The sequence below is a fragment of the Cibotium barometz genome, chromosome 16 (assembly GCF_041138505.1).
Source record: "Cibotium barometz isolate CiBa-2024 chromosome 16, ASM4113850v1, whole genome shotgun sequence".
Classification (NCBI taxonomy): domain Eukaryota; kingdom Viridiplantae; phylum Streptophyta; class Polypodiopsida; order Cyatheales; family Cibotiaceae; genus Cibotium; species Cibotium barometz.
The window spans coordinates 43,425,637-43,451,498 of record NC_141061.1 but is presented as its reverse complement, the minus strand read 5'-3'; the positions used below and the strand labels follow the sequence as shown (position 1 = coordinate 43,451,498).

Sequence of the window (25,862 nt, the reverse complement as noted above, 5' to 3'; positions counted from 1 at the left end):
TAGCATACCTAACCAGCTTGAGCTCCCGGAATAGCAGACGAGAGCCGCACCCCTGCCAATCCACCTCTCACCTATGTGCTCTCCCCCCTCTCCTCTTGCACTCCTCCTCCCAGCCTTCGCACCTGCGCTTACTGCTTCAGTATCTGCCCCTACCCTCCGCAGTCCCCTCCATGACAGCTGCTCCATCTTCCACAACCGAGACCGCCCTCAATTGTCCCGCCAGACCTTCAGCTCCTATCTACTCTGATTGCCTCATTGGAGGCCACCACTATGATTTGCAAAATCATCAGAAGCAGGCCAACAAGGGGACAGATTCTAAAGCTCCTACAAGCGGCTCTTGTGGGCAAGCAAGTCGCATCACCAACATCCAATTCCTAGAAAACAGATGCATCAAGATCGAGTTTGACATGACCGCCCTAGTAAAGAGAATCCTATTGATGAGCCTCATCACAATACACAGAGTGCACACATAATTCACTGGATGACGACATGGATTCAAACCAAACTCCAACCCATTGACTGCTACGATGGGCTTCTTGGTGAAAGATTGTTTCCCAGGCCTCCCCAAGGAGTGTCGTGGACTTCTCCTGGTGATTGGATGCCCTTAAGGACAGCTGCTCAAAAACCCCGGACGAGGGCATGACAGTAGCCCAGCCTGCGGATCTCTCATCCCTACGAGTGCGTGTCTCCTCACCAAAGAATCCAGCATCTTTCCATCCCCCATTTGGTGAGGAGTATCATGGCCTTCCCAAGGAGAATTATGGGCTTCTCCTGGTGATTGGATGCCCAGAAAGACAGCTGCTCAAGAACCCCGGATGAGGGCATGATGGTGGCTGTAGGTCTTTCTTTCTTTCTTTTCGAGGAAGAAGAACCTTCTATTAGTTACTCAGCAAAACAGCCATAATGGCTAAGTACAAACTCAGCTCCATAGAGGGGAGCTAGAATCAAGAGACTGAAGTGGGGGAGGATGCTCCTCATTTGGCTGGCCGCTCTGGGAGGAGAAGGCTAGCTCATACAATTGGGGAAGGGGGCGGTGTGTTTGGAGAACAACCACACATGTGGTCTATAGTGCTTGGTGGGCTCACCACCACTGCCATTGAAGAAAAGACCATGACGCCAAATCCTCAAGAAGGCCTTGTGGCACTTCCGCATACGGTCGGAGCCACCCTGAAGCTTCCCCCACTGTCCACGGAAGGTATGATTGATATGAAGCTAGATGCTCTGGATGGACTCAGCTAGTGGGGTGAGGGTTCCCTCAATGGCCTCGCTACGCGAGCTCTCCAAATGTGCGACGCAGTAATACTGCTGCGAATCTCCCATCGCTAGCTGAGCCCCAAGTCTAAAGGTCGAAGCCACCCCAAATGGGCATGAATCTTACCCTCCATGTGCAGCCACTCTATCCATGTCTTGGAGTATGCATACTCTAGGCTCCATCTATCACAATGAAGGTATTTCTAAGAGGGAGGGAGATGCACTGCCACCGAAACATGAAGAAATACAAAGAGCAAAACAGTCATAATGGCTAAGTACAGACTCAGCTCCATAGAGGGGAGCTAGAATCAAGAGAAAGAAGTGGGGGAGGATGCTCCTCATTTGCCTGGCCGCTCTGGGAGGAGAAGGCTAGCTCACACAATTGGGGAAGGGGAGGGGGGGGGGGGTGTGGATGTGTTTGGAGAACAACCACACATGTGGTCTATAGTGCCTGATGGGCTCACCACCACTGCCATTGAAGAAAGGACCATGACGCCAAATCCTCAAAAAGGCCTTGCGGCACTTCCGCATATGGTCACAGCCACCTTGAAGCGTCCCCCACTGTCCACGGAACGTATGATTGATATGAAGCTAGATGCTCCGGATGGACTCCGGTGGTGGGGTGAGGGTTCCCTCAATGGCCTCGCTACAGCAAGCTCTCTAAATGTGCGATGCAAACCCCCCCCCCCCTCTCCCCGCGGATCCTTGTGGCCAGAGCCACCCATCTCCATCCATACCAATGGCCAAAAGTGAGTGAGCAAGTTGGTGATATGCAGATCATGCAGAGCTCTAAGACCTTTCCCTGAATAGCGGGCAAACACCCACTACGTGCTCTAATCCGTCCCCGCCGTTGCACTCAAGAGGGAAGGGGAGAATCATCGTGCCACCCTCTGGAGTAGAAGGCCTAGAGTTATGCAAAACCGCACAAATGCGAATGGGGGCCATGGTCTCCTCAATGATGCCCGCTCCCTCGACAGGTAGGCATCGGAAGAAGAAGTAGTCGACTAGTTGCCCAAAAATCCCCCCCCCCCCCCCCCGGGTTGGGTACTGAAGTAAGTACTCGTAACGGTTCTCTGACAGAATCGTACCCTCATGTGGCCTGCCAGACTAGCGCCCTTGCAACACCACTTTGCTGTGCAAGTCCCACAATCGTTCTGCCGATCGGCGGTCTGCCACTCTCTCTTGCACCAGGATTCTCAATGACCTGGTGCTTTGAGTCCAGGGCGCCCTCCTAGACTGACGGCGTGGACAAGCTCTAGCAAGATGTCCCATCTATCTCAGCAAATGAAACACTGGAAGGGGAGGCCCGAGTACTCCACTCTCTCTCAAATAGAAGCTCCACAAAGACAAGGAGCAATATGACACGAGGAACTGACTCCAGAGAGGCTATGTAGATACGAAGTGAGGGCATGCATGCCGTGTGGGCTAGAATTGCTGCAGCGGCAGTGGGGGGGGATTCCATCACTCTCCTGATAACACCACCTATCACCGGAAGGAGGGGAAGGTATTCCTTTTTGAGACCAGGAAAGAAGAGTGTCATGCGAAAGCCAGAGATGCCAGCCAGAGGATCGGACGTTGGGTCGAAGCCATGCTGCCACCTCGCAAAGAAGGCTTGGGCCATGCGCAATGCGATGGGGCTCAATTGCATGACTCTGTCCGATGCTGCAGGCGAATCAAACTCGACTTGGTAGTATCCATGCCCCAAAGGATGAATATTAGTGATCTTTCTAGGATCGCCAATAAGGCTTGCCTGCAAAAGATCCCTGCACTGTCCACGTGTTGGGTGCTAACCACAATCTTACAGACCAAGGTGAGGCCTCCAGGGAGGCAACTATCGAAGGTACTAGCTGGAGGTCCTCTTCTCAGAAGGAAAGGCAAGGGACGGAAGCCTTGGTCGGGGATGACGAACCGGCTGCCATGGAGTCCTCCTAGGAGAGGGAAGACTAGAAGACGCCGAAACTTGCAACAGGAAAAAACTGTCCAAAATCTGAGCACACCTGCTGAGATGAAGGAGAGCCTGAAAAGGAAAAAGGAAATGGTGACAGGGGGGGAGCTGGAAAAGGGGGCAGACAGGAAAAGAGGCAAGGAGGGCAGGGCTCGTGGAGAAGACAAGATGCAAAGGTAGAACAGTTGGGCACAGAGGTGAGGCCGCACTGGGTGGAGGACTGGCAGGCAACAGGAGGGGGGCGAGATGGAAACGACTAATTTGAAGGCAAGCTGGGCGCAGGGCTAACTGGATGCTGGCAGGCAGGGCTAATGGGAGGGGGGCTGGGCGCTGGTGGGCAGGGCTAACGGGAGGGGGGCGAGATGAAGAGGTGCTGGCGAGGACACAGGCGGAAGGCGGGGGAGGGGTGCGCCTGGCTGCAGGTCTTTCATCCCTATGAGTGCGTATCTCTTCACCAAAGAATCCAGCATCTTTCCATCCCCCATTTGGATGGCTCACAATTCGTGCAAAGGATCATATTTTCAGTCCTTCCCTGGCAATGCTTTATCTGCCGCCAAATGGGCCATCTTGCACGGTCTTGCCCTCAGCACCACTTTGGTGATGGGCATGGGACACAACTCCACTGAGACCGCCATAGCAAGTTTACCAGTTGCACCCCTGCCATCACAAAACCAGCTGAAATACCCAAAAAATGCAAGAGTTCATGCATGCTCATCCACATGCATCCCCGGCCTCTTGAACATTTTCATGCATTAAACCCAGGTCATGTTCACACTGAAGGGAGTGTTCATGCGTGCATGTCATATGTAGACATTTAGTCCGAAACAAATTCATGAGGTCCAAAACAAATTCATGAGCTCTCTGAATAAATCACTGCTATGAATTAGGGGATTGCCTTCCAAGACATGTGTTTACGATTATGGGAAACCAGACCCAGTTTTCCATATGCTGCATAAGTATGGCTCATTTTGCATGCTTCATTACACACATTATTACTAACTTCCAGAGTATCTTGGATATTCCATGGAGGAAAAAGTACCCACAAACATACAAAAGACCCAGAAAATAGCTGAAAAAACCCAGGGTGCTTGTACCTGAGAATCAGCAACTTTGCCATGCCAAAGTACATTATCTATGACCACCAAACCTCCTGATCGTATCTGCATTTTTTTTGGATAGTGTAAGCATGCAACACAATGGGTTGTATCATAAATGTATCTTTCTTCCACAAAACAAGTGGGAGAACTCAAAAAGACTAAAGTTCTTCAACGTCCCAAAGCACAAGCATAAGCATATTACAGCTCATTCCAAGGAGTGATGCAACATAATGCTGGATTTAAGGGAGTTTAATCAATGTGGATTTGGGCGTAGCATTTGACACACCAGGGGAAGCACGTGTTTTTTAGCTTGAAGACATGTATAAAGCATAGTCCATAGCACAAATTCTTTCAAGATATAACGTCCCTCTTTAAACTAGAATGCACTGATCAATTTCACAAAATTCCCTTCCTTCAAGGTCCTTAGTGAAAGTTTGCCAACCCATCTACATCACATCACTAGATTGTAGAAAGATTGTGTCTTCTGCATCAGCATGATCTCCACCACAATGATGAGCAATATTAAATACAAGTGGACTACCAAGATGATGCCAACCCCTCCACTTCCTTCTAGCGGATTGGTATGGCCACATCCTCCACGTAGTATGCCTGAAACAGACCTCTTTCAACTCCACCCTTGCATCAAAATTTGGACAGTCTATCCATATAAAAACTTTGTTTGATCCCTGAATGGATCATTGTTACTAAAACGACGGGTAAAACATAGCCACATCTTGTGGGAATATGGAGCACATATGGCAGCTTGTGTTGTGCACAACTGCCCACAACATCATGATAATGCATGCACTTTCTCACTTTTTGTACAGCTCTGAAGTAAGTATAGGATACAATAAACGTGAAGCTTCCTGATACTTTGTAATGTAGAAAATGATATGTGCCATATAAAAGCAGACCTTCTATGACATTGAAATACATAAATGAGAAGATCTGATATAGTAGTGAATAATTTGGGCTGATTCAGAGCTTCAAGAGGATTGGTGGGGCAGCAAGGAAGGTTTCCACTGCCAATGAGGTGATCGCCCAAGTGGTGAAGGTGTTTGCCTAGGACTAGGAGGTCCTGGGTTCAAAACTCTACAAGGTGCTTCCTTGACGGCATCACTTACGGGCGGGCACCAGGTTAAACAGCTGATCCAAACCTGCACTTAAGCAGGCTCTTCAAACATCTTGGGAAGCTCCAATGCGAGGGTAGATGGAGGCAGTACAGCAACTACAAGAAAGATTAAGGCTGGGGCTGTACAGTCTTGGCAAGTGTAAACACAGGACCGATGAGAAATTAGCCCTAAAACAGGCCATACAGCTTGCAGAGATGGTTGTACAGATGAGTTGGCCATAAGTTGTGATTGAAAGTTAATAAAGACTCCTCTGCAGAGAAGCATGTTGCCTTGACAGCAAGCATGTGAAAAGAGTTGTGGAAAATCAAGGTACACATACCTGGAATCCTCTTTGAGTAAAGATAACCCGCTTCAAATCCGGCGATGATGACTGCGATAGAATCTGGCTAGTGGCGCACCTGAAAACCGTAGGTTCCCATCCGGAACTACTTAAGCTTGAGGTCAAGATTGCCCCACCTTAGCCCCACCACGGCAATAGGCCTTCGCATCCCATCCCCCACCAAGACATATCCTTTGCCAAGTTACTCCTAGCCCTGAGGATCCACGTTTCTCACAGACATCTCTGCCCATGGATACCCTCCGTTATCCCGCATAACTGAGCCCTAGATAGTCTTTTATAGCCTAGACCTAGCTATTATTAGCATGTTGTCCTCTACTTAGGCTTTTGCCTTTTCTAGCCAATTGTATACTTTTAACTTGACCCAAGGCTATCTAGACCTCATCCTTGGTAACCCTAGCTTCCCGACCAAGATCCTATCAACCCCTAAGCCCAGCTCAGCCCTAGTTTAGTCATTGACCGTAACACTCAACCTAACTGATCTGAGTCAGCCCATCCCCTAAACTTAGGTCATACAACCCCACATTAATTCCCGACTCAAGCCGATTTGTTATGTAACACCCTTCAATTAGATTCATGTCCTTATGAATCCCAACACGAGATAGTCACTACATGTAAGCTTAAGCCTGAGTTCATTTTTCACCATAGCATCTACCATCCACATAAGTTTCCTAGCTCTTACCTTGATTAGACTCAAACTCAACTAATGAATAAAATCAACAAAAGCACAAGTTAAACTCCTTGTGAATGTCAACAACCACTACCTAACCCATGGCTGCAAAATTCCAAGAAAGCTTCAAAACTTGTGTCCAGAACTCGACACAATAGCGTTTCCCTATCCTTACATAGCTCGTTACTAAAGAATCAAACATTGTTTCAAGTTAATCAACTTGCTCTTGAAGAATCAATAATCTCCTCGCATAAAAACTAACTCCTTAAGTCATTTTGCAGTCATAGAATACTCCCTGCCTCCTGCCTCCTGCCTCCTGCCTCACCCTCACCTCCCACCTTCTCCTCATCTGCCGCCTCTCGCCTCATCTCCCTTCTTTCCCACCTCTACATTCTTTGCTTATTAGCCATACGTTTTCTTTTCACCCGTGTTCAAGTCGTCCAGCCCTCCGTTGATTGGCATTATGGCTTCTGCCCAAGCCAATCCTTCTCCACCCCCACAGGCTGAAAGAACTATCAAGTTTTCACAAGACAAGCTCCTCATTCTCCAAAGTGACATTGGTAATGAAATGAAAACAACTCTCATTAAGAGAGTCTATGGCTCTCACCCCTGCCGTTTCCAAGCTAGAGATTGGCTTCTGGCAACCCTCTCTCGTCGAAACTGGTTGTGCACTTCCTTGATGCACGTTTACTTGGACGAGGATTCTTCCAAGTTAACTTCAACTCCCCGGAATCTCAGGCACTTGTGCTGGCAGCCCATTTCCCCTTAGCCCGACGTAATTACTCTTCTTCAATTATTGGTTGGAATTTGATCGTGTGGTGGCAGAGGATTGATCAGCACCTTAATCTGATTTCTCTCATACGAGATCCCACCATGAAGAGGGGGAGGGGGGGGTGGGGGGGATCCTCCTACATCGACCACAAGATCCAATCGCAAATTTCAATCCTCGCCTTCATGAGGATTGTTTTATGGCACATACAACGGGGACTTGGTGGTGTTTTTCAATGCCACTGAAATAGTTTATCAAGAACCAGCTTCACTCTGCAATCACGGAAGGTCCCTAGGAAATTTTACTTTTGCAAAAGCATAAAGTCGATGCAAGACAAAATGGGCAATCTGGCAAGTTATTATCTGGTCACGCCTTTTGGTTGGGAACTGCAAGGACCAGAGTGGTGTATGTATTTCAGTGTTAGCTTCTATCTTGCCTTGCATCATTGGCAATGGTGTCATTTTGCCTTGCCAATGTTGTCATTTTGCCAGCTAAAACACAGGGAATCATCATTATACACAATGGGAGACACATTGGTATTCTGAATATGTATGCACCTAATCATAGACAGGAGTTTTAGAAGGCCCTCACTTATTTTCTTCCTCATCTTGACCATGAGATCATCAGGGATGACTTAAATATGGTTGAGCAACCAGCAAATAAAAGGGAATGGTCCACCACTTTGAGAGGGCCTCTTGGGAAAGGTTTATTCTCTCTATACATGGCAGAGATTGTTGGCTAGAGGATGGTATTCACAAGAGGCCATCCTCTCTCCTCTTTTCTTGGATCTAATAGGAGAAGGGATGCAAATTGCATCCATGCACACATAGATTGCTTCTATAGGTTGATGATCGGGTTCTTGATAAGGAAGGACACTCGTAGCATCAGGCACTTTCTTTTAAAAATGAGGTGAAGAATTGAACAAGGTTGTCGCCGATGGTGAGAAACGAACAGAAAAGACAAAACCTCGAATCTGAAAGGAGAAAAAGAAATAAAGCTTTGGATCAAAAAGAAAAGAAAGCCAAGAGAATCATGGCTCAAAAAGAAGAAGAAGATGAAGAGCCACATCATCCTCTCAAACTACCTTTGATTAGATATTTAATAAAAAGCTTAGATTTATTTAAATTAGATTATTTTAGTCTCTAGAAAATTCTCATAGGATTCACAAAGAAAAGAATTAAATATTGGGAGAGGAATATTGCCCTATGGATTAAAGCATGTTTATCTATTAAAGGTAGTTGACCTTACAAATGGACCTTTGCAAAGGAAATTGACTTAAAAGATTATTAATTGGTCAGAAATTACGATAAGAAAGAATATCCTAACCTAGAGAGAGAAAGATAGGATTAAGGTTTTAGAGAGAGCGTGGTTTTAGATAGAAAAGAAGGCCTTAAATCAATCAATTTGATTAGTGGGTTGCTTTGAAGCTTAATTGAACATTAGTAGAAAGGAAATTCTAGAAAGAGAAGAATCCCTCGAGTAGAATTCTAGAGAGAGGACCTAGAAGAAAGAAAAAGAGAAGACCTTGAGCAAGTAGAAGTAAGACTAAGGATAAGCCAAGACCAAGGGTTAGTTTCAAGAAAGTATGGTTGATCTCAAAAATTGTCTAAGAGTAAATCTGATTCTCTCAAGAAAAGGGAAGATTTCTAGAAAGAGAAGACATCCCTTTTACTCGTAAAGTTGAGAACAATCAATTCACAAAAAAAGAGTGTATTCCTAAGCAAGTGCAAGATGCCTTGATTTCGGCTAAAATAAGGTGTTTTGTTGAAAATTAGGATCTAGACAAGTTAAGAAGCATACAAAGAAACTCTCAAAGAGAAGTACTCCTCAAGATCCTTGAGACTCGCTAAAGAATTCTTGATATGTGAGAAGACTTGATTCCAAGAGTTTAAGATAATTAACTTTTCTTTGTACAAGAAAGACCTCGGTCAAGGATTGGCTAAGATTGGAATAATCCTCGAGAAGGGAAGACTTTGAGAAGACCTTGTATCACTGAAATAGGGGACCCGGAACAATAGACAACACTTCAAATACCAGACAAGCATGAAAAAACAGTGGAAGAACCATAAACAATATAATCACACCGCACTGAGCCGATACGGCCGGCCCCCCGTAGGAACTTCTTTATTCAGAGAGAAGCTTTTAACGTAAACCAAGGTGCGGGTGCATACAGCACCGAATTTTCCACAAAGCATACACGAGACTTTCACAGAGTTGTCTTCTCAAAATTAAGACAAATCAATCCCGCAAAACAGTCCCAAAACTGTCCAAAAACTGTCTCAAAACAGTCCATAAATCAGCCCCAAATCTGCCCATAACAAGGTCAGCACTATGAGCGCAAAGAACACCAGATAACAACCACACGTGTGGCTGCTGTATGGCTGTATGGATACCAAACAGTATATATACCTAGATGAATCTAGGAACATGCACCTTTTAGGAATGTGCATGTTATATACTCATGGTAGTCAACCCACAAGACTATATAACTATCAACTCCATTATGCATAGTATGGACTAGATACTACGACATCCCCACTAACGTCATCAGTGCCCAATAGTGGGTGTAGAACTCTGTATCAAGAAATGCTCTCCCACACGCACTCCACACACGCACACACACACACACACACACGAGCATATATTCACACAAAGCCCTTCATACTGAGTTTCTGTCAAACCTTCGGAGATGCAAGGCAAACTCAACCATAATGAAGCCTAGCACTAAGGGCAGTAGCAAATAGAAAGAATTAGTACAGCAAATAAGTAGTTGATAGGGCAAATGCACCGCTAAAGATAGAAAGAATAAGCACAATATCAACTGGCTGCAACTCGGACGAAAACTTCACAATGTGAAATCTGCATGTCCACTAATACGGCTGAATTATATACCTAGATGAATCCACGAACATGCCCAAATTCACCTTTTAGTCAACCCACAAGACTATATAACTATCAACTCCATTATGCATAGTATGGTCTAGATACTACGACATCCCTACTAACGTCATCAGTGCCCAATAGTGGGTGTAGAACTCTGTATCAAGATATGCTTTCACACACGCACTCCATACACACACACACACACACACACACATAAGAGCATATATTCACACAAAGCCCTTCATACTGAGTTTCCGTCAAACCTCCGGAGATGTAGGGCAGACTCAGCCATAATGAAGCCTAGCACTAAGGGAAGTAGCAAATACAAAGAATTAGTACAGCAAATAAGTAGTTGATAGGGCAAATGCACCGCTAAAGATAGAAAGAATAAGCACAATATCAACTGGCCGCAACTCGGACGAAAACTTCACAATGTGAAATCTCGATACCAAACAGTAGCTGAACAGCCAGCTGAATCACTGTTGCTGTGCAGCGCACGGAAGAGATAAGAGAGCTGCGCTACACAGCCAGCTCTGTATGACCAGCAAACAGTAGATGTACGGCCAATGCTCGGAGAAGATAATGGGCAGCTATAGAGTCTAGACAACCAGCAGATACAAGTGCCAAATGCTGAAAACAGCCCTCTTTTTTATTCTTTAATAGAGTCGACCAGCCCTATACTTGAAGTGCTTTTCCCTTTTTGCTAAAAACAGTTGGGCTGGCCCAAAATATCCACTTTACGCTTTTCCCAAGCTCATAACCCAAGTTTCATGTAGGCCCCTACTTTTGTCGACATGTCCATGCCCAAAATAATATTATGACCAGCCAAATTTTTAATGATGTGCAAACACACTTGAGCATTATAAGTCACTTCGATAAATATAATCCCATGTTGCTCATGTATTGTACCCGTCTTTCAGGCCAAACTTTGCCAGTAAATGTTTCATCTTTCTTCTGTGAAAAAATCCTCATTCACACCTTGGCTCCGCTCAGTGTGTGAAACACTGGTCAAGACTAGAGGAGGGACCAAATGGTGACACCTTGCCAAGATATAATACGAGGAATTCGTCTTCTTCTGAGTTTCGCAAAAAGAGCTGTGATGTCTCGTTGAGCTTGGGATGGTTTATTCTGCTTCAGAATAAAATTATGATATGCGTTGATTGTAATATTGTTTATTTGTTTGGAAAATTGTATTCATGTATTGCATATGTTTGTGTGTAGCCTGCCTGTGAAGGTACCACACAGGTTTATGGATTATTGTGTGGGTGTCATCCGGGAGGTGCATCACACAAAGGTGGTCGTCAAAGCCCTTTACCCATCTTGGCCGAACATGGGTGTGCTCCTGGCACGATTGGTGTGCAGACAAGAAGCGGCTCCGGAGTGAAATGGACATCGTAGTGCCTGGTGACTCAATATGTGTGCTGCTACCTCACATTTAACACCGGTACCTGTAGTGTTCGTGCTTCTGAGATAGGTGACGACCAATAGAAGCAACTCCCAGGATTTATTGACCTTGGTGTTAAAGGCCAATGCAAGACATTGTAGGACTCCTACGATCACCATGGAGCTCCAGGAGTGTTCAAGCTCATTGGTGTGTACCGTCCTGGTCTAAGGATCACAACCGTGGTGCGAGGAGATTTATGTGGATTGAAGTGAAACTGATGTGTTAGTTATGTGATGTGGACATGTTATATATGCATGGGTTTTAATCAGATAAAAGTGATATATATTTTATTTTGAAAGATTTGTTTTTATAACAGATTGTGTGTGAACTCTTGTTTTCTATAAGTGGCAAGTGAGAGTACAGTGGTAATTTCAATTATGGATATGTGAGTTCACACTGGCGCCATAGGTCCAGTGGTGGGCAGCAAGGCTACACACATGGGATTAGTTGGCGCTAGGCTAGATCTATGGATGTGGTAGAAGTAGAAAAAGAATTAAACGCTCGAAAGTGGGTAGACCTGAGAAGCGGGTACCTTCCAAAGCTAAACAAAATTGTATCTTTTAGGATGAGAAAAACCTGGGACGAACATTTTGGTTGGCAAATCATAAACAAGGATAGACGCATTGCCATCGAGGAGTCACGACGTCTTGTTGAGCCTTAAGGAGCCGCTTGATGTGACCTCCTTGTGAGAATTATGAAGGGAATACACCTGGATGAATCATTCACTTTTCGTACGTGAGGATAGCCAAGTGTTAGGACATTGTGACATGAGGCCCCAAGTGAATCGCTCTACCTTTAGTGTGATTCTTAGTAGAGGGGTAGGAATCTCACAGCTGGTATCATAGTTGAGCCAAGTTTAGATGTGCGATTGTGATGTTTACATGTATTTTTAAAGTCTAATGCACTACCTAGAACAAAAATTACAATGTTTCACTCAGTTTCCCTTTGAGATGGAGTAGCAGTCTACTAGACCTTATCTATCTCGAGTCCCCAAGCTATCTCTAGAGAATGACATCATCTCAGGGTTCATAGACTTATGTATAGGACTTTTAGGCGTTATATTCCTCAACATAGAATCTTGGCAACTAGTCGAGCCTCCGACGAGTGTATTACGACATGTCTGTTCAAATGTATCCTTGTTGTATGAGAGCTAGGCTTAGTCATTGATGACCTTTCCTTGATGTTACGTCCCAAGGCTAACTAGGGCTAAGACCTTCAGGTTAGGTTAACCATAACCTATGGGAAAGGCATCTATTATGAGACATGCTATATTTGGCTCCTAGTTTAAAGGAGGCCCATATAAGTGACTTTATGAATCAGTTTTAGGAAGAGGTCCTCAGACCTAGACTCAAGGCCTTGAGACTACGCGGTGCTTACATCAGATAGGTGTGTTCTAGTGGTATGGGATGCCAAGGACTTTGCACGTGGAGCCATGTCTCTAATGCTACTATCCCTCTGTGCTCGGGGTGAGCCTGAATGGCTCTATAGTTGGACAATGAGCTAGATGTCTATCTATCTATGTTCCATGTTTATGCTTGACTGCAAGGGTTTGATGGCTGGAGGATTTTACATTGATATCAAAGCTAGACCTGCATGGTTAAGCTTGGAAAAAGTTGGGGAAAGGAGAGGAGAAAATCGATTGTCGGATTTCTTCTTAATCAGAGTCTGTGGGCTGTTCTCGTCTTCCAAGGCCCAGTGATATGGGACGCTTGGGCGGAAGATAGAGCAAAGGTGGACGATGGTTGGAGACGGGGTGGTTAGATGTGTTTGGAGACCAGTTTTCTGGAGACGATACGTCTATGAAAGCAGAATCTTTATGTATGTTTTGTGCGCGTATCAGAGACACCCAACTCCCATGCAAGCCTCTATTTGTATGTGTACTTGCAAGATTCACCCTTGACTGCCATATTAACTATATTCATATCGTAGAGTTTGCCTATAATGCATCTCATTATCGGAGCATAGGAATGAGTCCAACCAAGGCGCTTTACGGACAAGATTATGTGATGCCTTTGAGTTGGTCAGACCCATTGATCAGAGTGGAAGTATCAAAGCAGATATTAGATGTAATGAATCGTCAGATGCAGTCAATAAGGAAAGATGTCAAAACTGCCCAAGACCAAAAAAAAAAGGTAATATGCCAATCTGACACGTGCTTCTAAAGAATTCGAAGAAGGTGATATGGTTTTTCTTCGATTACAACCCAAGAGGAGTTCTCTTTTCTTAGGAAAGTACAAGTAGCTATAATCGAGATATTACAGACCTTATGTGATTACAGGGAAAATTTGAAGATCAAGCTTAAGAGCTTTTGCTTCCTCCATACTTGAAGATCCAAAATTGTCTTTCATGTGAATTTATTGAAGCAGTATGTACCAAATCCAAGTCGTATATTGGTGAGGAGCAAGTTGCCTTTCCCACTCAAGGCCAAGTGGAATTGGAACTTGAAGCAGTTCTAGACGTCAAGGAAAAGCCCCTCAAGAATAGAATCTTAAGGGAGTATTTGATTAAGTGGAAATTCTTCCCAACTCAAGATGCTACCTAGAAAAAGAAAGAAGATATAGTAAGAGATTATCTCCAATTTGTGAGATGAGGACATTTTCACATAGGAGAGAATGTAAGATCCCTCCTCATTGTACATCGAGTTTTTTTTTTTCTAGTAGGACTCTAGTGAGAGAAATTTGCATTGCTAGGAATTTTCTCAAAAGAAATCAAATAAGGATAATCTAAAGTTTCTAAAAATTATTAAGAAATTTAATTCTAGAAAATAAGAGTAAGTAATTGGTAAATCACGAAAAGAAATTTTGAAAAATGTACATAGGTGTACATAGGGTGCATATGTGCATATTCGGAACTAAGAATTTGACTTTGATAAGATGATATGGAATTCTTAGGAATGACTTAAATTATGCTAGATGTGCACAAAAATTATTGAGAATTTTAGATATTAATCCTTGCAAATTAATGGGTGCAAGATGTGCACATGTGCATGTGTGTTCATGTGTGGATAAATGCACAAACTCTAACCTTAGAATTGTGGGTGCCAAGGAAAAATTTAACAAGGATTGTAGAATGGAGGATTTGGAAATAATTTAGAATCAATAGCCTCATGTGAATCCTAGCCATGTGAATTTATGTGCCCTTAGAGTATTAATATAGGTCTAGTGAAAAATTAATAAGTTGGACATTATTGTATGCCAAGGTTGGGTTAAAAATATTAAAATTGTCAAGCAAAAATTAAATGGATGTAATCCTTTGCAAGAAATGGAAAATTTTAACAAGGATTGTAGAATGGAGGATTTGGAAATAATTAAGAATTAATAGCCTCATGTGAATCCTAGCCATGTGAATTTGTGTGCCTGTGGTCTAGTGAATAATTATTAAGCTGGACATTATTGTATGCCAAGGTTGGGTTAAAAATATTAAAATTGTCAAGGAAAAATTAAATGGATGTAATCCTCTGCAAGAAATCGCAAGGGTTAAGTGTAAGGTTTTGTAAATTTAATTATTGCACCTTGTGCTTAGCCTGGGACTAAGGGTCAAATTTTAAATTATTAAAAAGATGGGATAATATCAAGACTAGAACCATGATTGAGTTGAGTGGAGAACTAGGCAGTTGGTTGGTGCATGCCTTGGACACCCAACCAAGCATAAAAAAGGTTTAGTTCAAACATGGGAAAAACAAAGATCCCAATTTTAAAAAGAATAATTTTATTTGGAGCATTTAAAAAAATGCAAAAGCATTTTCACATCAAATCTATAATTTCAAGCTTCTTAAATAGCAAGGTAGTTTTTTGATTCCATATACCATAGAGAGAGTCAATGTTACGCATTGATAACCCATAGGAACACGGATTCACTTCTAAATGTCTACGTAGCATACCAATTGAAGCAGTAGTTCGTAATAGTCACAATAACTTCTCTTGTCCGCATCCAAGAAAGCAAAATCATAGCTGAACCAGCCAAAAGAGCAAAAACAAATAAATTATAGACTGTTTTTTTATCAAGCTTTAACCACTCTTAAAGGAAGAGTGTTAATGAAGCTGATTAAAACCTAAGCAAGGCGACAAATGAGTGTATGAGCAAGAGCATTAATGGTTTCATTTGCAATGACCTAACCTATTTGCCTCTCCATTGTCAAGCAATTGCTTCAATGTATCAAGTGCCATCCCATGGCGAACATATACCTGCATAAAAATGATTATTTAACATTTCCCAAACTCAACAAAACCTCTTGACTCCATGTCAATCTACGCACAAAGCTGCAAACCATCATCATGTATAGCAAAGAAAACGTGCTATGATCTCCCCACTCACATCATCAACACCCAAGAGTAGGTGCAGGTTCATGCTTAAAGATAGTATACATATATTCATAGATAAACCATCAAATTGAGTCTCTATCCCTTCTCCGGAGGTGAAGGGAAAACTCCGCCATGATAAAGCCCACAACTAAAGAGAAAACACACATGCGTGCACGCACACACGCACACACATAGTAGCTGATTTGGCACTTGCACTTCTTTAAGAACTTAAAAGGATATGCATGTCAATACTACAACAAAAAGATATACCAATAAAAAGTTCAGGTTATTTCCCAAACTTTAACAAAAACCAAAGTGTAATCTTGACTCCACACCTACACAAAGCTTCAAATGATGCGTAGCATAAACTACCTGCTATGATATCACCACTCACGTCACTAAAACCCAAATCAAAAACATGTCACTAATAAGCATAACATTCTGCCAGCAGAAGGCAATAAAATAGAACCTCTCGATCAACATCAGTGAACATTACCCATATGAACTTGCATGGCTTTCTATGACATTATAGATACTTTATTGGCTAAGCACATATGTTAATCTTTCTTGTGTTTTGAAATAGAAGGTGAATTTCTTGTTCATGCTTACGCAACATTGAAAGGCATGCTTTAAGATCAGGGTTGAGGATCTTGACTAGATATCACTCAAAGCTAGCATTTGACACATGTTTGTTAATGTTCTGATACGGCTAAGGTTTGCCATGTTAGGCCAATGTAACCAAGGCTACTGATATCTTGGGTGAGAGTTTAGGAGGCCATGTAGTGCTTCTGGATGTATCAAGGTGGTAGTACCTTTTCAGCACTAGAGTTAGGAGTAGTGATCCATTTTGTGCCCAACAGATAAGTCAAATCACACCTTGTGCATCAACATTGCGCTCTTGAGACGAGGAGTAGCCCATTCAGCATCTCAATCATCCTTAAGCTTCCACATCACACAGCTAGTGTTGCACACTAAAAACCGACAAACAACTCATGGAAAGAGATTAAAGGAATCACCACCAATGACCACCCAGCTTGTGTCCATCGCAACGATTGTAACTAGAGAGCATCCACCACCATCTTTCAATGCTAACCATTTAATGCCGTTGCTGTCCATCCCATGGGGTTGGTATAACCTGCTCTTTAAGAGTACCCACAAAAACTTGAGGGCCTGGGCCCTACGTCCTCCCCCTATGAAGGGATTTTCAAATCAGAATTCTCTCTCACAGCATAGCCTGACTCTCAGCATAGCCCTAACATTGTTTTTAGCTTCAATCGCAACTTTGTCATGATGCTTTTTGACATTTTAAGATCTTTGAATTTCTTCTTTGATTTGACCAAATCTGTCATTTGGATTCACAGGGATGTGGAGGCTTGCTGGGACGTGAACAAGGCTCAAGCACAAGTGCATCAAGCTTTGAGTTTCAAAAGTGGCTGACTGTTTTCACCCTTGCATCATGAACAGTTGTTATGAGCACATGCTACCTCAAACGCACACAATCAACTTTACTAGGTTACCTGTTGAGATTATAAGCTTGTCCTCTCTCTCATGACTTTGCCCAAAACAGAAGCAAGAGAGAACAAGCACACATATGGTTGCAAAGGGACAAAGATCATCGAGCGAGCGCTGGAGCCCCCCACACCCCCCCCCCCCCCCCGTTAGCAACCTGCACTTCCCCTCCTCCCTCTGTCCTCTCACCCTTGCCATCGCCTTCCCGCTAGCACCATCCCCCTCTTTGACTCTGCCACCCCTTCGCTTTCCACTTCCACCCCCCCTCCTGTGCTTTGCACTCCTCCCCTGCTTGGTCCGCCTGCCGCTCCCAGCCCTCACGTACGTGCACCTTCATCCTCCACTTTGGGTGTCCCCCTCATTCCGCATGTGTGCCTTCTTCGCACCCATCTACTCCCTCCTCCATCGTGCTGCCCAGCTCTCTGCCACCTCCTGGTTTCGCGCTCCCCATTCTTCTCTTGCCCTCCCTCTTATGGCGCCTGTCATTCTCCTAGCAAGTGTTTAGCTCCCAGGTTTTTTCGTCAGCAAGAGTAGGTGTGTCTGGTCTTCCCCTCAAGGACTCCATGGCAGCCACACCGTCATCCCCGGCCGAGGGCGCCATCCCTTGCCTATTTTCAGAAGCGGACCTCCAGCTCTTAGCTTCAACAGTTTCCTCACTCGTAAGGAAGGGAGCCACCCCACCTGTGGACAAATTCAGGATTTTCTCTATCTTTCACCGGTTATTGCGCTCCCAAGTCTCCAGGGGACCCGATTCTTTAGCGAGTAGAGTATGCTAGTCTCCCAGGCCAATGCTTCATCTGCACGCAGAGGGGTCACCTTGCCCGTTCCTTCCCTCAACAAAAGGCCCACAGAGGATGCCCCCCCACCCGAGACCTCAACATCAGTTCATAAATCCAAGGGATGCATCGGTTCACGGATCCAGGGGAGATGACTATTGCAACCTCCTTGATGGTTCCCCTTCCCATCGAGTCTCTGGGCATGACACCCCCCCCCCCTTCTCCCCCCCCCAATCATGGGCCACCTATTGACTATGGCCTCCTCTGATGCCTTACTGCTGAAGCCGAAGAGTTCTCAAAGATTGCGCCTCCTCTCCATGTTTGCATAGTCTTCCACCACACCTGAGGCAGTGTAGCGGTGGTCCTCCCTCTCTTTTCCTCTTAGTGTCGCTCTCGTTAAGGAGTGGGATTGCAAGTCTACCTCCTCCGCCATCCACTTTTAGGCAGTCTCTCTAGCTCAGAATCTGGGAGATAGCTGTCTAATCAATATCATCACCCACTTTTGGGCCCTGGCCCATGCGGAGTTAGCAGGCTCCTGCCTCCAATATCATATTAGGATCGAGACATTGACGCCCTGATCTTGGAGATGGTATTGTATGTATTCCTCCATGTGGTGATCACTGTCCCTTTGAGGTCCTTCTAATTACTTTAGCGCAACGCAAGCGTACCACAAGTGTTGCATGTGCCGAAGCCTTGCTGTACTAATCCACAACCCTAAGCCTAATTAAGAGCAAGATGCTAATTTATACATGATTAAGACAGAGGAGAGAGATTGGGTGTGAAGGTTTTCTTGTATTTAATATGGTACAAAAGGGTTACATGATTGCTTGTACATGACTTAGGCCTATGGTCAGCCCCATAGGGGTGACCCTCGCCCTTCTACATGACTTAGACTCACGCTAGATGATGAATGAGTGAATGATCACTTGATGGAATGCTGAATTCTGAATTATTCTTATATATATGCTGAGAGGTACAAGACAGCCGTCGGCCTACTGCAGGACATGAAATATTCCCATAAATTCCCTTTAAATGCTGCGCTTCATGGTACATGCTGTCCCATTAATTGGCCACTGCCTAGGCTTAGCCGCATACTGCCTGGGACCGTTGATGGCTGCCAACTGGGGTCCTAGACCTCCATGATGATGATGGTGCTGAGAATGCTGATGATGCTGAAGCTAATACTGATGCTGATGCTGATGTTTCTAATGCTACTGATGATGCTAAATTGCTGCCTAATTCAAGAATTAAGAATGTTCATGCCGAAGATTAGCCATGGCACGGGCATGCACATGACATTCCTTTTGCTGAGCTTGATAATGGGGTGGATACTCTGTCATCCTTCCTCCCTGGACTGCGACTGACTTGGCCCCGGACAGACTATGATTATGCCGCCTCCCAACCGACCCCAAAGACCCTCCATGGAGAGGGTGTCTTGAGCAAGTCTCACTCCTCCGATCCCTAGTTATGCGGATTATCTCTTGGAATGTTCACCGGATTGTGGGGGGGGGGGGGGGGGGGGGCACCTGCTTCCACAACAGAAGAGGGGTACTTCTTCCAGAGCTTCATAAATCCTGCGTAGGAGGCCCAGTTGACTTCTTGTTCCCGTCGGAACATCGCCTTTCAGCAAGGCACCCACACAGATGCGGGAAGATTTTACCCAGATGCAGCCATACCTTTTGGTCCCCTGCTTTTGGCCCTGAGGGGAACTTAGGAGGGGTGTGCATTTCGGTCAGTGAGCAACTCCTTCCATCGGTGTTGGATTATAGTCAGCAGGGTTGGGGAGGACCGTGTGGGTCTCCTCAACATTCATGCCCCCAATAGGGTGGCCGGGCTAACTTCTTGGCCCAAGAGAGAGAGAGAGGCACTTCCCAAGGCAGATTTTTGGTGCATAAGGTGGAGATTTCAACATGCTCGAGAACCCAAAGGACAGGCAAGGAGGAGGCTTGGATACTATCACAGGGAGTGAGTACACAGCTAGGGAGGAGCTGATTCTCTCCCCAAGGAGCCAGGATCCATGGCACTTACCAGAGTTTTGCCGCACACTAGGAGGCCTCCTTCACTTCTCCAGATCAAACCAAAGGATGCACGGACCAAAAATCTCTCACACATTGACAGATGTTATGTGGATGAGTGGGCTTATAGCAAAGGTGGTTTGATTGGTATTCTTGCAGGCACCATGCTGTCAGATCATTCGCCAATTGTCCTTCTCTTGGAGGACACATGGAGACCAGAGTGTCAACAGTGTCTGCATCCCTGGCTACTTTTTCCATGACCCAGAGGTCACCATAAGAGTCGAGGAGACTTGGGAGATCCTCACTTTTAGGCCGGAAGAGGCTAAAAGTGCAACTTAGGACAGAGGTTGAGACTTTCTGCTTAGCCTCCGTAGCTCAGATCAACTGGCACCAGTCGTGTGGCTTTTGGGTAGTATCTTCACCCACCCCAGCTTGGCGACCAGTTGAGTCGATTCAATGGATCCTTAGGGGCACTCCGATTAAATCCCTCGGTCATCTCAGCCAAGCAGTAGCTAGCCCCCCTTCTTCTTTTGAGCATTCGGAAGAAGCTTTTGTGTTGGAGCACCGGTGCTCTTGGCCACCATGTGGTACATCACTTCTTGCTAGGCGTTTTCTAGAGCATGCCTAGTCTAAGTACAATGACTGATCCACAATTTTCTGTGGGCAGGGTCTGACGGCCGGCCAGGTCAGGCCAAGGTGGCTTGGAGGGTGATTACTCAGCCGGATTATTGGGCATCATTGGCCTAGCTACGAAGAGCAGAGCCCTGCTTGGCAAGTTGATCATCAGAGGCCTTCTGCTTGGTGGTCAGACTTCGAAGGCCTTTCTGATTGACCAGATCTCAGCTCAGACCCCCCTGTGTACAATGAATCTTCACGGAGGCCCGATCCTGAGGACTGAGCACCGCTTTTCATGAAAGATTTGCAGCCAGTTTGTTGAGAGCTTGGGGTCACCTCAAGCCAGCCCTTCTGCAGCTCCCCCCAGCCTCGAACGAGAAGATTCCACCAACCGCTGATTTGGTCACCCTCTGGGGGCACATTCTCCCATAGCCTAGGGCTCCCTCAGCTCGGGTCCAGGAAAGTCTCTTGGCAAGTGGACTAGCTTCAAGCGGCTTCCTCAGGAGGCTCACGATAGATGCCTCGCAAAGATCCGAGGCACAGAGCAGATAGTCCTCACCATCGACTCAGTCATTCCCCCTGACTGCCAGACCCCCCTCCAGGACCCCTCCCATCCCTAGTGGCTGGGAGCTTTCACACGCTACGACATCCCCCTGGCGGTACCAGGATCAGACGGGGGACCAGCTCTCATTCTCTAAGTAGGATTTCATGCACATCTTACCCTATCCCGAGTAGAGAATGTTAGCGGGGGCTCTCTTCAGAGGGTTTGGACAATCAGCTTCTAAAAGCACTGCTGGGACATCGAAACAACCCCCCCCCCCAAACCCACGCGCGACACAGGTAGCCCGAGACAGATCCTGGAGACTCTAGCTCTGGGACGGCCAACCTTTGACTCGAATGCAGTGCGACCCTGGCAAGTGGGAGTGGACAGACCCCTGCAGCCCAGAGAGCCCTACCACACCCTTTTTTCATTACTCGGCGAGGCTAGGCTGGAGGATCCAGCTGCAGGAGATCGATGGTACTCCTGCTTTAGCAGACCACTGGTCCTCCGAGAACATCTCACCTAGCTTCCTGAGAGACTACTGGAATACAGCTTCGGACCTAGGAACGTCACTCTTTTCCTCACATCAGTTTAGTATTTGGCATGTGGCTGGCCATTTCTGGTCATCCTGCACCGTGCATGAGGTGCAACCACCCGCAGGAGTCGCAAAGTCACATTGCCTTTGGGATTTCCCCAAGGAGCAGCCGGTGTGGCTGATGATTCTGTGCCTATTCCCCACCTCTTGAACTTCTTCTCGCATCATCACTTGGGGGCAGTTTCCTAGGTGACAGAGTCGGGACCCGCGCCCTCCACTTTGAGGAGACAGCAGATGGTCAGGCCCTCAGGATGGAGTCTATCCCCACCGGCATGAAGTACATGCTCTTAACCCTCAGGAGAGTAAAAACACTGGTAAGGGTAGCCCCCTCCATGGCTTGCCACTCTGAGAGGGAACTACCCCATAAGACGCCCAGGAGGAGGGGGGGGGGGGGGGGGCGCTGAGGATGAGGATGAGGGTGCCCTCAATGGTCTAGCTGCACCATGGCCTCCAAATGTGCCATGCTGCAATGCTGCTGACATTTGACAAGTGCCTAGGGACCGAGCCTCTACTGAAGAGACGGATCATATAACTAATAGAAGGATCTATTTCCCAGGGAAAAAAAGGATAAAGATTGCTTGTATTTATCATTCTTTTATAGACTTAATCAAAGATGTGAGGGAATGAAGTAGTAATGACCCATCATACATCATCATTATCCATACAATTGACCTTAGGTCCTGATTTCAAATCGGATAATACAGATTTAGTTCTCCCCTAGGCAAAGTTGGGATTACACATTTCCAATACCAATTATGCAGCAGATTGGTAGACCAGGAAAGGCCTGAAGCTAAGCCCAATGCATTTTGCTAAAGCTATTAAAAAGCCATCATTATATGAAGGTCGCTTACTCTATGGATGTTTGAGCAGAAGGGATTAACAGGCGGAGGGAGCTACCATCAGGAGATGAAATCACAAATCCATTGCAGATGGGCAAGCCTGATAGTATCAATATGGAACAGAACGCAACTAATTGTCATTGGCAAGAATGCAAGAAGACACTCAGTTATGGCTTAGTGCGACTGGGATATAGACATATGAGCCAATGTTAAAAAGGAGAAAACCACTGCCATATCATCCAAGCATGTCTTGTATTCAATGTGAGCACATGTAAGGGCGTCCTCCCAGTACCAGAAAACGTTGCAATGAATATCACCAACCTCCCAACGCTGTTGATGCAATCTCTCGAGCAGCATTGTAAGGCAAATATAAAAGTTGTGGTTAACATTTTTACTTTGGTTAAGAAACAAAGTCAGCAAGAGCCCAAGAAAATTTCAAAAGCACCAGATTGAAAGACCAAGATCATTGGATTGCCTATGAGTTATTGTTTCTGATGCAAAGCCTCGGGCATTACCTTGTGGGCAACACCAGCTCGTTCGTAATACTTTTGTGCAACATTCAATGACATCTTATCTTTTTCACAAGCAACAAGCCAGCCATGCTCAGGTAGAGCCAATGCCACAGCCAAAGACGAATATCCCTGCGTGAAAGATATCAAAACCAGTTGCTTTGGCTTTGCAATAGCAGTCATCACTACAAAACACCAAAAATTTGCGACTCCCCTTCAGAAAAGCCAATGCATGGCTAAATAAAGAAGCCTAAATGAAGTAAAAATTTCTATTAGTTTCTTTACATTGGTCCAATAGTCACCCAAAAACCAGTAGTTTGCAGTCAAAACAGACTCATCAATGCAACAAGCAATCGGTACACGCAAAATGCATTCTTTCAAGATTAAGAACCATGGCATTTTTTCCAGGATATTTGCATTGTAAACAATTATTAAGTTGGATTCTTTCGGTGAAAGGGATTCATGCATCTGAAAATCAGCCACTCAACGTGTCCGATCAAATTCAAGGAAGAAAATGTAATCCACTAGAGTTCTTAGAGAGGCAACACGTCTAAGATATCCCAAAAACTATTTACACTAGCTTCTCCTCCTTCATTACTTTCCAATGTCTGGAGGAGATCACATAAAGCCAATGTAAGACAACAGCTTCAGAGGGCAAGTGCAAACTGCACCAACGCAACCCTTAAAACATAAGGTGTTCCCATGCCTAAGTAGCCCAATTTCTCAAACAGGTCACTCTAGTGCTCCCGAACTCCAGCACTTCCCCCTTCCCCAACCACCACCCCCCACCCCCCCCCCTCCAAAACCAAAAAAAACATATCCAGCAAGTCCCACGAGCCGACTGGCCGACCTTGCACCCGACCAGTCTCAGTTTCCCAAATCGATCTTGTCTCAGTCAGATATCAAAGCACCACCATGCATCTATATAAATCGCCAACCCATCACCCCTCAATATGGGCAGCTCGGCTTTATCATTTCAGCACTTCTGTTTGAATGTAGAGCACTTGTGCATATGTACTAGGGTTAGAGAGAGAGAGAGAGAGACAGAGAGAGACAAAGAAAGAAAGAAAGATATATTAAGCGTATACTAAAGACCCAATGGGCCTATGAGACCAAAGTGGTACAATAATGTCCATGGCATATCTCATCATGGAATGGAAAATAAAACAAAAAGAAAACATAAATATAGCTATCTCACTGGGGTGATACAAAACTGTCCATGAAAACTCGTCATAAGAACATAAAAACATGGGAGCAACATCAGCTCCGAGTAGATGGTATACCACTCTCCAAAATGTCAAGCATGGGGTTGACGAGTATGGCCGAGAGGTCTCCCTCAGCTATGTCACGTGGAAAGGAAGCTCGATGGTGGTGGAGCATGTCCTGGATCTCGAGCTGATGAGGTGATCGTGGCCGACGGGGGGGTCGAGGGCGTCGGGCACGCTGGAGTGCAAGTAACTCCTCTCCAGCCAGGTAGGTCCAGAGCAGCTCGTGGAGGGTCCACAAGATCCACTGACGGTGTCCTCCACCTCCTGGGTCCAAAAGAAACTGGTGATGGTTGGCTACCGAGGGAGGGGGCAGGGTGGCTGGGGCCTGTGTCTCAAGGTGTCCCTATGTCTACGGAGCTCAAGCACGAAGAGGCCCAGGCAACGCTGGTCCTGGAAGTCAATGATCTTGGAGAGTGGACCGAATCCGTCAAGAAATAGACAGTGAAACCTCCTGCGGATCTCATAGTATACTGGGCAGCGGCATATGTAATGCTCCCTCGTCTCAACCTCTGTGTGGCATAGTCAGCAGATCCTCTCCTCTCTGGGTGTCCGAGCTTCCCGACTCTGAAGATGCGCTCGGCTCTACTTGTCTCCACTCTCAGGCGGTGGGAAGAAACCCGTATCTGGCCAATCGCAATCTGCATGGCATGGGACATGTGAACACTCAAGTAGCCCGGCTGCTGGATGAATCCATCCTCAGTGAGTGTGAGGAAGTGCATCTTCGTGGGGAGCTCTGGGGGTGTGATCCATGTGCAATGTGTGTAGAGGCTAAGAAGATCTGACCGGATAACCCGGTTGGTATCCTCGTGAGACAGCCGGAAAAAAGGGGAGTCCAAACTATAGTGAAGGGGGGGTAGGCTGTCCATGCAGAGCTCGTATACTGAGAACCAAGTGGAAACCAGTGCATACCATACTCCAGAGTGCCCCTCAAGTGCTAGCTGTCTGGAGGACTCCAGGGCAAGCCTCGGGTACCTGTGGGGATCCATGTGACTGATGCGATGAAGGTACGTGACTGTCTTGAAGAGTGCCTCCACTACCATCGGGGCTGCAGCAAACTCTGCCTGGATAATCTAGTGTGGGACTGATGGCTTGCTGCGGATCATACGGGAGAACATCATGACCTAGGGCCTCTCAACTCGCTGCCAATCCTCATCGGATAAATCTAGCCCCCAGAAAGATGCTCCATACATCAAGGCTAGTGTGACGAGGGTGTCAAAAAACCAGCCCTTCATCCTGGGCTCCTGGAAATGTGCCTAGAAGCATTGCCGCTCAAGTAAGCTCAAGGCTGCATATCCCCGCGGCATGTCCTGCGGGAAGCATGGTAAAGCGTGGGCCACTGAAAGTGACACCAAGGTAGACATAGGA

At 45.8% G+C, this 25,862-nt stretch overlaps 1 protein-coding gene across 9 annotated transcripts in view; it reads right to left on the bottom strand.

The window, feature by feature from the left end:
* The window catches only part of LOC147630678 (uncharacterized), a 62,600-nt gene that overhangs the window by 7,075 nt on the left and 29,663 nt on the right, over window positions 1-25,862 (bottom strand). For 4 of the 9 annotated variants that reach the window (XM_086810615.1, XM_086810614.1, XM_086810617.1 and 1 more), the window contains 4 exons: window positions 23,236-23,361; window positions 15,646-15,713; window positions 15,410-15,479; window positions 4,291-4,356 (listed from right to left, as the gene is read on the bottom strand). In XM_086810615.1, the coding sequence (XP_086666741.1) occupies window positions 4,291-4,356; window positions 15,410-15,479; window positions 15,646-15,713; window positions 23,236-23,361 (330 nt within the window). The remainder of the gene's footprint in view (window positions 1-4,290; window positions 4,357-15,409; window positions 15,480-15,645; window positions 15,714-23,235; window positions 23,362-25,862) is intronic. The other 5 variants (XM_086810622.1, XM_086810618.1, XM_086810616.1 and 2 more) reach the window with 3 other exon arrangements.